The following is a 12,285-nucleotide window of genomic DNA, read 5'->3' as shown; positions in this document are numbered from 1 at the left end:
TTGTTCGCTCGAGTGCACCGATAGCTGGGTTGAATTTTGCCCGGATTTTTTTTAGCAGCCTGAAGGCTGACTGTAATCGCACTATATTACGTTAAATAAAGCTCCTATCTACGATGCAAAAAAAAAGAAGGTTATTTTAATGCGTGGTCTGAGGTTTTTTTTTTGCATCCCTTCAGTTTTTAAATATAAGTTTTTTTAAAATTTTTTATTAAAAGATTACATACAAAATAAAAATGAAATAATAGTGTTCGGTCTTGCATGACGTTTGCTATATTGAATGATTGTAATTTTCTAATTAATGAATATATGGGTGGAGTTTTACAATAAAGATATATTCTAAACTCGTCGCTCCAAGCTACGTCCTCGATCTTGACATGAGCAAGCTAGGGTCAACTCTCAGGAAGCGAATCGAAGAATATACAGGGTCACCCCTGCAAAAGCGCAGAACGCAAGGAAGCCCACACTGGCTCACCATACTGCACAGTACACACTATCTTTTTGCGGAGAAGTCCCTATAGAAGATCACATTTTTATCCAATCGCCCCCCTGAGCACCCCCTCCATCTCCCCGTTGCTTCCTTCCAGAATTAATCCAGATCCCTCTCTCCTCTCGCACTCCTTCCTCGATCCGACTGAACCAAAAAAATAAAAAGGCTTCGCACGCACGCACGCTAGCGACCAAAAACATTTCGCCGAATTCCGATCCCCCTCACGCGATCTCGTCTCCACTCCTGTCACTACACGGGGATCGGGGCCTGGCCGGGTTGGATCCGGAGCGAATCCTGCGGGCTCGTCGTCTTCCCCGCGAGCGCGCGCGCGGGCGGCGGTGATGCGCTGCTCGAACTGCTGCTGCTGCTGCTGCTGCTGCTAGCCGCGTCCGATCGGGGGCGATGAACATCGTGAAGGGCGTCGCTGATCTCCTCCGCAAGTCGACGCCCTCCTCGCCGGCCTCCGGCGGTGGCGGCGCCGGTGCCGGCGGAGGCGGCCCCAGCGGAGGCGGGGGCGGCACCGGCTCCCCCTCCGCCGACAAGTTCGCCGCCGCGCCCTCCCCCAGAGTCCGCTTCAGGTACACAGCCCTACCACCGAACACAGGCGAATTGCCATTGGCTCGTTTGCGGTGGGGAAACGCGGCTTTGCTCGTGTGAACTGCGTGGGTGGATGCTCAAGTTACATTGCCGAATTTCGAGCTACTGTTGGATGGTGACGGATGGGTTTTTGATTTTCTAGTTTACTTCAGTCTGTTAAGTTGTACGTGCTTTTTTTTGATTCCTGGTGGGGATAATGGCTTAGCTACCTGGAAGTAGCTACACCTGTTAATTTGCCATCTCATAGTAAAACGATAACACTATGATCCTAGAGATTTGAAATATTGATTAATCTGCTCATCCTTTTCCATTTCACTAGGTTTGCTTAGCATTTTTCTGTAGACACTAAATCATTAGCAATTGGTTAGTTGAGTGGATTACCCTGGTTCCCTATACTAATTTTACCAATTGTAAGCTCACAACGTACCATGATTTTACAATGTAGAAAAACCACTAAACTCTGTCGACGTTTTCATTAGCCATTACTGATTCCTAATGAAATGTACCAGCAGTTGGTGCAGTATTGTTAGTTTTACGATCGAATGTGGGCATTTTATCCTAATCCTGTGTTATATGGTTCCAGTGACACTGGTGAGGAAGCAGTCTTAAACACGCTCTGGCAGAGGTACGAGAATGCCATCGACAAGGTACTCACCCCTTTACAGAAATTTCCACTAAACTATATCTAAGATAGCGTCACTGGGTCCTTCAGTTAGTATCACAAAAAACCTTACGTAATGCAGATAGTGTCACTCACTCCTTCGATTAGTAGCACAAATAACATGGCAAAAATGCAGGCCATACCCTCAAACTTGAAGTTATCAGCAGACATCTCCTAATTTTGGTGCAACATAATATACTTTCTAATATTTAAGTATATCTTGTTGAATTTACCGAGTGAATAATTGGACCAATATCCTCAATAAGAATCCGGTATTATTGTGGAACTTGGTGGGGGTAAGTCTCCCAGGGCAGAGCCTTGAGAAATTGTCCTCATCTTGCTGCTGGCAAGGCTCTTCACTGTCGTGTAAAGTTGCTTTATAAGACTCAAAGAAGAGTATATGGAGAGACTAGCAAACTTATGCATATTCTTTGTTTATTAAAAAATAGCTGGTAATGCCATGCCTATACTGACATTGACCTGAAAAGGATAGCTAGTACAACCAAAACACAAGATCAAATCTGAACTATCTTCTTATCATAAATATACACTTCTAACTAATTAGGATACCTTATGCCAGTCATTCCTATATTTTAAGGAACATAATCCTTTCTAAACTAACGATGCTTAACACTTATGCACTGACTATGGCCCCTTGCACACATGCCGCTGCACATAAATCATAAATGTATCAGGAGAGGAGATGTCCAAGTTCATGAATGAATCAACGTATTTGTATCCTTGATCATTTAAATTAGTTTAAGAATGGATCTGCATGCATTTGTATTTCTTTCAACAAGATAATAATATTGAGGAGGTACTTATGATTTATAACAGTATTTAAACTCAATAATTTCTTTATAGTACATTTCCTATTTGTTTTATGACAATGTCCATTTCTCCTGTCAACAATTTCATAGGCTGAAAAGAAGAAGTCCCTGCAAATATTTGTCCTGCATTTTATACAAGCATTTAAAGACTGGGAGCCACACCATATTGATCAATCAATTGACCGGGAATCAGTATCAGATGATACAGTTATAGGATGTTCTGGTGGACATCCTTCTGAGGTCATTCTTATTCTTGTTCAGGAGATTTCTCATTTAACTTCATTTGTTACTGAGAGTAAGTGGACCCAATGAACAAAACATACCTTTCTTTACTGTGGATTTTTGGCCCCTTTGTTTACTATTCTTATACCCTAGCATACAATTTTTTAAGGTTTCCACTCACTACTAGTACCTTCTCAAGCTGCCATATGTCTATAAGGACATGGTTGTATGTCATTCTCACTGAATGATCTAAGACCATGACTGGTGAAAAAGGAGCAAAACAATTGCTAGACCTGGGAATTGAGATATAATGACTTAGGAAGCAGTTACGTTCACTAATCAAATAATGTTAAACATAGTTCTAATTTTGTATTGTTTGCTTGATGCTCTCAAGCAGGTAGAAATTGTAAGGTTCAATTTAAGTACACTGAAAGGCTGTGTGGCGTAAGTTCTTGGGTCAGCTACTTATTCCCTGAACCGTGTCTTGAACATTTTCAGCCTCTTTTATTGTGAAAGTTCATTGTACTTTAGTGTTATGCTAAATGAGCAATTGCATTATACATACCAGATTAACAATGACCAATTGTTGCACCATGCCAACTGTTAATTGTAGCGGTTATTAGGTTTAGCAACTGCAGTGATTCGGTGATAATTGGATCTTAATTGTTTCCTGTATCCATAGGCAGCAGCTGTCCAGAATCCTCGGCCAATCTCTCAGAGCAATCCACAGACCTGGGATTAAGCACTGAAGTATTGCCTGTTTTGGAGTGGTTCACCATTGTTACTCGCTCAGTGCATAACTGTAGAGTATTTAGTTATTATGGAGGTGTGCAAAAGGTTACTGCTCTTTTGAAAGGTAGATTCTGTCTTCAGTTTGGTACTTATTATCCTAGATTCATGTTGATTCTTTACTCCCTTCTCCATGTTATGAATCTCCTTGTAGCATAGGTTATGATAGCGGTGATATATATTAATTCTGTAATGAATCTAATCTTAACTGGCCTTTCTCTTGTGTATTCAGCCGCAGTTGTAAAGCTCAAGACCTTGACAAGTTTGCTTGCCACAGATGAACAATTGTCAAATAGAACTGTAGAAAATATGAGGATGATGCAAAAGATTCTTGTATACATTGTTACGATAATTTCAAACTTCATGGATTTGGAGCCAGCTGCAACAAGAATTTCACAGGTTGCCAATAGCACCGATCATATTCCATCAAACAACTTAGCCACAGTTACTCCCAATACTACAAGAAGATTTGTTTCTGATAGAAATTGGCAGCAAAAAGCCATTGTTTCAGTTATGGAAGCTGGCGGCGTCAATTGGTTAGTAGGTAAAGCTGGTTTTTCAATGTTTGTACTTTTTACACATTTGATTATGTGCTTAATTATTTTGCTTCATTACTTGCTTAGGACAGGAAATCTTAGTTTTTTTTTAAAATGAGAGGGGTCTCCCCCCAGCCCCAACTTTATTAAAGCCAAGGCAGAGCATCAGCCAAAAGTATCAGTCCTCGCCGGACAGCCTTAGTGGCCACCACAGAAACAAATGGGCAAGTTCAACTAGTTTTAAGCCCTATTACAAAGCAATTGACATGACAAAAGAGAGGGAACATAGAGATATGCAACAACAGCACCAAAACGACCCTCCACTCTGCCATCCTCGATACGGTCACCAGGCGATCCTAAGCAACTCCCCTCTTCGATGGTCCAGAAGCTTTAAACATCGGAGAAGAAGCGCACCCTGGGCGTTCGAGCACAGCACTTTCCATTGCCTGACAAAAGCCCCCACCAGATCCATATACAGCGCATGTTTCGCCATCTCCTCCCCTGAAAGACAAATTCATTGCGAAACAGCCATAAGCCCCACAAGGTGGCAGATGATATAATACTAACAGCCTCACTTCTTTTTTTCTGCTTCCAAAAAACCGCTAGATCATCAAAAGAACAGGGTACGGAAATAGCACATAACTCAGAAATAATAGCCCAGATTTCTTTAGCAACAATGCATTCAAAGAACAAGTGTTGAATAGATTCATGCTCACTGCAAAACACACAGGTTGGGTCATCAACAGGCCTTCTTTTTGCTAAGTTATCCCTAGTCAAGCATTTGTTATAATAAGCCAACCAAAGAAAGACATGTATGTTGGGAGGTACTTTAATTTTCCCAGGAAATCTTAGTCTCTACATTGAGTAGCTCTTACAAGCTTGGTCCGCAGCTCCACTTTACTTATAAGAGTTTGCTAGTAGCTTGAAGTGCAATGTGTGATTGCCACTCTGGAGAAATATTCTGCAGGAAGTATCAAAACAAAGATTAGATAGCATTTAGGTTCCACTCTTGATATTAGTCTGTGAACTTTGTTAATGCAATTAAGATATGTTTTGGTATAACTGTAGATGGAAGTGAGCAACTTGTGGATCATCCCTGAGTGTGGGATAAACAAAGTACTACCTTCGTTCGGAAATAGACTGCATGCAGTCAAAGTTCTCTTACTTTGACCATCAATATGTAAAATACTATTTGAATTTCTCATGGGAAAATACTATCATATGTTTTTCATGAAAAACACACTCATATTTTTTTAACTAATATATTCATATCGAAAATAATGGTCGAAGTTGTGGGCCAGAGACTATCAAAACCTGAAATGTCATTTATTATTTTAAAGGAGAGAGTATATGGGTTCACATTTTAGCAAACATAGTTTGTAGTTGTGGTAAAACAGTGTGTGTTGATTAGCTTTTCCATAAATTGTACTTCCTTTTGGTTCCTGAACTCGAATGAGCTCTCTATTTTGCAAACTATAAAAATACAATTACTAGTTTTGAGAATATAAAAATATGTTCTTATGAGTAGATGTAGGCTACACTATGGATGAGCAAATTTTAATGAAAAATGTTCTTTTTGGCGAGCTGCACAGGAAGAACACATGATCTATAATTGTGAATACGCCATCACTATTTCCTATATTTTTATCACCATATTTGCCTTTTATATATGCGACCCAAATTTAGAAACATTTCTCTGAAATATAGCAGACTGAAATGTGCATTCTAACATGTACATATTAGAATCGTTTTTTTTGAAATTAATAATTACACTGACTTTTGTAAGACAAGAAACTCACTGGAGCTTGGTATCAAAAAAACCTACTCTTCCGTACATAGGCAGTGTAGTTGTTTTGTACGTATCAGCTGGTAGCACATCCATGAAGGCGTTGTTAGTGAACTCTTCAGAAGCCTCTGATGTTATAGTAATTAACCTATGCTTTTCCGTCGCTATTATGTTACTTATCTGAAATTGTTTGCTGCAGAACTCTTAAGGGTCATTCGAAGACTAAATTTGAAAGATCAGTGGACTGACTTGTCACTTCACTTTATAACTTTGTATGCTCTGAGATCAACAATATCTGAGAATACTCGTGCACAGAATCATTTCAGAAGCATCGGAGGACTGGAGGTTCTATTAGATGGACTGGGACTACCATCAAGTAAATTTTCAGTCTCAAAGCATTCTTTTGTCCCCAGTGATGAAAGGTAAGTGTTTCACTGCTTCAGCAGTGGCATAGGATTTACTCTGTTGTTTTGTTCGACGCCATAGAATTAGTTATGCGACCATTTATTTCATCTGTTCCACCGAGCATCAATATTAAATAAATGCACTTCCGTAAAAAAGATTAACTGTACAATTGATACATATTTGGTAGCTTGTACTTTACAACAGCTAGTGCTGCCAACTTCCATGCACTGCCTTTGAAGAGCAATATCTTACATCTCTCTTTCTACTAGGGGAGACAGCTTTAAGTAATGATAGTGTCTTACCACTCCCTCCATTCCATAATCAAAGAGATTCTAATTCTGTCCTAACTCAAACTTAGACATCTACAGCACCAAAGTAAATACAGTATGGAAATATATTTCATGCTGATACGTTGATATATTTTTCTATAGGCTCGGTCAAATTTGAAGAAGTTTGATTTAGGACAAAACTAGATCACTTACATTTTGGAACTTAAGGATTGCCTGCTATCAAGTGTTCAATAGGACCAATTTTACCATTATAAACTGAAGGCACATTTTAACAACAACCTGCTAGATATAGCAAGATACATTTATCTGATCGTGTTTTATGTGTTTGCTGTTCAGTTCTGTTCTTGTGATCTAACATGACATGCTTTTGCAGGAGTGACATTCTGCAGCTCCAGATACTATCTTTGGAAATTCTGAGGGAAGCGGTGTATCCTGTTGCATAACTTCTCCTGTAGATAGATCATTGCATCCCTTATAATACTTTGTTTTATTTTCTAGATTCTGCCTTTCTGGAGCAATGATAACACATAGGTACTTAATATGCTGACCTCTTACGTAGCAAAAGAGTTCTAGTTAGATCATCAGCACATATTCATAGTGCTAACTTTACCTATGAGGTTTTTGCTCACCATTCAGTCAGAATTCTGCTTCCTGTTCCGACTTAGATGACATATAATGTTTGCCGTCTCTCTTGGATCCTTGACTGTTTATTCAGTTTCGGTAATGTTAACAATTTGCAGTTCTTATGTGAAAATGGGCGGATACATAAATTTGCGAACAGCATCTGTTGGCCCGCATTTATGTTTCAGGAGTTTCATCAGCAGAAGTTTCTTGATTCCGAGGTGCCCAACTGGAAACTTGATAAACGAAGTACCGGCAATTCACCTACATTAGAATCATTCCCAAGTCCTGTTGATATACTTAATACGACCGAATGGAATGAGTATTCTGTAAAGTTAAGCAAGGCACTTTGTTCTTTCCTTCTTCCTCCTAATGAGATCAGGTACTGTCCTGGTTCAACTGTTACCCGAATTTCTCTACCCATCTCATTGGCATACTGGGAGCAATGTGCAAGGTGGATCATAAAGATTCTTTCAACTGTTTTCCCATGCATCAAAGCATGTGCTAGTGAAACGGAATTGCCGAATCATATAAGGTAAGTTCTTATTCCCCATTGGTTTGGTGTACGTCTTTGTTAACTAGATTAGTTAATTATCACTCACTGTTTTCAAATTTTCCAGTCTGTGAAGATGATGTATTTGCTTCATATAAGATACTGTCCAAGCTAAGATTTAGATGAAAAAAGTTCTGTTGCATAGTTAATTCTACCAAATTGCATTATTGCCAATTCCAATAATCTGCTAAATACTTGCCAACATATGAGTGATTTTCCGTAGCGCGGCTAGTCTCATGGTATCTGTCGACGTTCCTTTTTTCGTTCTTCTTGCAATTGTTCATTGTTCTGTTTATATTTTTTCCCTTTGTGGTCAACATCTTTGTCTGTATGCAAGTACTATGTTTCCTAAGTTGCTTCAGGTGATTGATTATCTAATTGCCTATGTATTTTAACTGCATTGTTTTGTTCTGTAAATTTCATTTGCTGATAAATTATTTTGGTGTATTCAGGATTTTATCAAATACACTACAGCATTACATGCTCAGCACATTTAGGAAAGTTCTCATTTCAGCACCAGGTCTACTCAAATCTTTTCGAGAGGAGGGTTTGTGGGATCTGATATTCTCAGAGAAAATTTTCTACTTCGGGTCATCTGTGGAGTGCATTCATCAGATTATTGGCGAGACTGAGACACAAACTGATCGTTTCGCTGACGCTACAGAATCAACTGGCTCCAAAAGTAATCTACCTGATGTCAACATCCTTCAGTCAGAAGCTATTTCCTTCTTGGAGTTTGCTGCAACACTGAATGAAAATACAAATAACCTGGTATCTGAAATTTCTCCTTCCTCACATAATATCTTGCTCATTTTACATAATTTTGAATACTGTCATGTTTTTTCCATTCATGTCTTTAAAATAGTTTTGTTTTGTTTGTAGCCAGAATGCTCAGCATTGTTAAGTGCACTGGAACTCTGCACTAATGGTCCTGGATTGGTTATTACTATTCTCAAGAGCTTTCATGTTATCCTGCAACTTGCCACCGAGCAAACTCTAGTTTCTTTCAAGTCATTGGACGTGCTTACGAGAGTCCTGAAGGTTGCATGCCTTCAAACACAAGAACTAAGGAAGGCACATCCAAGCGATGACTTAAGGGGAAATGGGTCTCAATCAAACAATGTTCAGGTGGATTCTCTAGATCAGAGAATTAAGAATGCTCTTACATGTGTTGAATTGGCTTTCAACCTTTTCAAGGAATATGTCACAATATCTGACCTTGGAAGGAAGATAATTTTACATAATGCCAATTGTATTGGGTGCCTATTTGATTTATTCCAAGAAGAGAACCTCCGGAAACAAGTACTGGAGCAAGTTCTTGCCTTATATAGGGTATAACCATGTTTACTATCTTTCTCAACTTTATCACTCTTTATAGTACTTCTAGAACTAACCTTCTCCTCCCTTGTTCTTTGTTCTTTCTTACAATCAGTTGTCTCCATCATCAGCACAAGATCATACAGCAAAGTTGCAACTATGCTCCAAATATTTAGAGACCTTCACTCGCGCAAAAGAACATGAAAAGAACTTTGCAGAAATGTCGATTGATTTATTAGTTACCATGAGAGAGATCATTTTGATAGATCGTGCGGTACGTTTTTTATATATGGGGACAGTAATTGCGTGTTATTGGCTTGTTTCTTTCCAATCTTAGTAGCACTCCATGGCTGACGAATCACTAATATCTTTTGCTAGTATTATCAAAATCTGTTCCGCAATGGGGAGTGCTTCCTGCATATAGTCTCTTTATTGAATGGAACTTTCGATGAAGCAGTTGGGGAGCAATTGGTCCTTAATGTCCTTCAGACGCTGACCTCATTACTTGCTGAAAATGATGAATCCAAGGTAATCAAATATACTGCTTTAGCTTGCTTCACATGTTTCTGTATGAGCTATATGGGGCCAGTAACAATTTTCGGTCCTTTCTGGATGGCCATCTGAGCTGTCCTCTCGTTACAAAGTATTCATTCAAAATTATAAAGGTTTACTTTGTCGTGGAACCAGCTGATTTCTGATGAAACCAGGTTATCCAGCAACAAAAAAATTCCCCTATTTCTCAATGTTCACACAAAAAACTTCCTTTCATTCTGTGTAAGGATTAATTGAAAACGTCACTTAGAATAAAAGTTGCCATAATCTCATCCATCGCGCTTGTATTTCCGGCAACTAGTGGAGTTAATCTGGTTCATTTAACTTATTTGCTTAATGCTCTTTATTTTTTTCTTCTGATTTATCTTATCCAGGCTACTTTTAGAATGCTGGTTGGTGTGGGCTACCAAACACTGCAAAGCTTACTATTGGACTTCTGTAAATGGCTGCCAAGTCGGAAACTCTTGGATGCCCTACTTGGCATGCTTGTCGATGGGACTTTTGAGATAAATGAGAAGACAACAATAAAGGTATGCAATCTTCATGATCTTTGAAGCAACGAGATCCTTGTATATTCAGTTGCTTCACTCAATTGTACCTGCATTGTAACTTGATTCTTTACCCTGATGTTTTTTTTTTCTCTCCACAGAATGAAGATGTAATCATACTTTTCTTAAATGTTTTACAAAAGGTTCGCCCCTCTCCCCCTCCCTTCCTCTCTCCCTTCCTCCCCCCCCCTCTCTCTCTCTCTCGCGCGCACACACACACTGTTATTTTGCATTCATATATTTTATGTAACAGTGGCGTTTCTGATTGGCAGAGCAGTATTTCGCTTCAACATTATGGGCTTGTGGTCTTACAGCAATTGCTCAAAGGGTCCATTACAAATAGAACTTATTGTTTCAAAGCAGGATTACTTAGCTTTCTTCTTGACTGGTTTTCTGTTGAGGAATGGGAGGACACAGTTATAAAAATTGCGGAGTTAATTCAGATTATTGGAGGACATAGTATTTCTGGAAAAGATATCCGGAAAATGTTTGCTCTCTTGCGTGGTGAGAAGATTAGTGTCAAGCAGAAGCATAGTTCATTGCTTTTGACAAGTCTTAGTCATATGCTCAAGGAAAAGGGACCTGAAGCTTTCTTTGAGTTCAGTGGTCATGATTCTGTGAGTTATTTTCTTTTCAGTACTTTAATTGTTTTCTATAATTTGCTTCCTGAGTTTAGTGGACCATCATTTTAAGTTTATTTATCACATTTGCTATTATGGTATACAAGTTTATATTTTGAAGCAATGCCATATGTTCTCTTCATGGTTCTGAATAAAAGTTGCTGAACAATTAATTTGTTTTATTCCAGTAATATTTATGTGGTGACTTTCTTCCCCTCAACAGGGTATTGAAGTAAAATCACCTGTTCAATGGCCTTACAGTAAAGGTATATCTTTTTGCTGTTGGCTTAGAGTAGAAAGTTTCCCCGAGAATGGTATGATGGGCCTTTTCTCCTTTTTCACGGAAAATGGAAAGGGATGTTTAGCTATGCTTGGGAAAAATACTCTAGTCTATGAGGTAATGATGGTTACTGCCTTCATCTTTTGCGAGAACTTTTGCTGATCTAATCTTGCATTTCTTTGGTTAAATTATATCCTGACAAATAAATTCCCCGGGCAGTAAAATTGGGGAATAATTTATTCGAGACAAAATTACTTTGTGAAGTTGGTTATTCGATTGCTAAGCTGGCTACAGAATTGCATGAAATCTAACGTAGTGACTGAATTACTTTTTTTTTTCATGAAATATCCTTGTTTGGTTTTACATATATTTCAATAATTTTTTTTGTTTCCTCAAAAGAAGAAGATTTGTCTCCATTGAATTGACTAATCTTTGACCATGTAATGCTGGTTTCACCATAGATTAATCCACTCTAACAGAAATATGGTTTAATCCATGTTTCTACTTGAGTGAAGTACGCTACTGGTCCGTAAACTCAGAGGAAATGAGTACTTTAGTCCATGAACTCCAGAGAAGCACACCTATCACCATGAACTTGTTTAAATGATACAGTTTAGATCAAAAATAGTTTGGTGGGGATGATGACACGCAATTGGACTGATTGCATGCACCCCAGTGAGAATGCACGCCGGTGCTCCTACACCTGCGTCCCCTGTCTGGACTTCTGCTGGGACCCGGCCTCCTGCCGCAAGGGAGACACATGCAAGTAGTGCACAAGGTCTTCTGAGCCCTGGCTTCACCTGATGGTGATATAGACCCTGTTTGGCAACCCTCCACTCCACCAATTCAGAGCGCAGCGCCGGAGCGCCATTCTAGCCACTCCTTTCATTATAGCTGCATGCCACTCCGCTCCAGAGCGGAGTTGCGGAGCGGAGGGAGCCCGAACAGGCCCATAGTGTTGAGGTGGAAGGCGCAGTCGGTCTGAGAATTTTGCAGAAAACTCCCTTGTTGAAACTCCCACTCAGTCCCACCCGCACACATGTTGAGTCACCAAATCGTTTTTGGACTAAAATGACTGAAACGAGTTTATGATGCTATGCGTGCGTTTCTTGAGTTTGTGGACAGTTGTGCAGCCTCTACCAAGATGGTTTTAAAAAAAACTCGGCCATTTTGCTAATAAGAATGCTATTA

The 12,285-nt window shown here is 39.4% G+C and overlaps 1 protein-coding gene across 4 annotated transcripts in view; it reads left to right on the top strand.

Annotated features, from left to right (window-relative positions):
* Positions 1-583: 583 nt before the first annotated feature.
* Positions 584-12,285, top strand: part of LOC123401261 (BEACH domain-containing protein B) — a 32,436-nt gene continuing 20,734 nt past the window's right edge. For all 4 annotated transcript variants that reach the window (XM_045095012.1, XM_045095010.1, XM_045095009.1 and 1 more), the window contains exons 1-16: positions 584-1,065; positions 1,668-1,731; positions 2,666-2,870; positions 3,480-3,653; positions 3,819-4,130; positions 6,108-6,330; positions 6,977-7,030; positions 7,319-7,759; positions 8,230-8,548; positions 8,660-9,109; positions 9,210-9,368; positions 9,473-9,622; positions 10,021-10,176; positions 10,296-10,337; positions 10,467-10,811; positions 11,038-11,211. In XM_045095012.1, coding sequence (XP_044950947.1) covers positions 890-1,065; positions 1,668-1,731; positions 2,666-2,870; positions 3,480-3,653; positions 3,819-4,130; positions 6,108-6,330; positions 6,977-7,030; positions 7,319-7,759; positions 8,230-8,548; positions 8,660-9,109; positions 9,210-9,368; positions 9,473-9,622; positions 10,021-10,176; positions 10,296-10,337; positions 10,467-10,811; positions 11,038-11,211 — 3,444 coding nt within the window. In that variant the 5' untranslated portion in view covers positions 584-889. The remainder of the gene's footprint in view (positions 1,066-1,667; positions 1,732-2,665; positions 2,871-3,479; positions 3,654-3,818; positions 4,131-6,107; positions 6,331-6,976; positions 7,031-7,318; positions 7,760-8,229; positions 8,549-8,659; positions 9,110-9,209; positions 9,369-9,472; positions 9,623-10,020; positions 10,177-10,295; positions 10,338-10,466; positions 10,812-11,037; positions 11,212-12,285) is intronic.

The sequence above is a fragment of the Hordeum vulgare genome, chromosome 6H (assembly GCF_904849725.1).
Source record: "Hordeum vulgare subsp. vulgare chromosome 6H, MorexV3_pseudomolecules_assembly, whole genome shotgun sequence".
In the NCBI taxonomy this organism is placed as follows: Eukaryota; Viridiplantae; Streptophyta; class Magnoliopsida; order Poales; family Poaceae; genus Hordeum; species Hordeum vulgare.
Note: the sequence above shows the minus strand (reverse complement) of the source record. Positions and strands in the feature narration are given on the sequence as shown.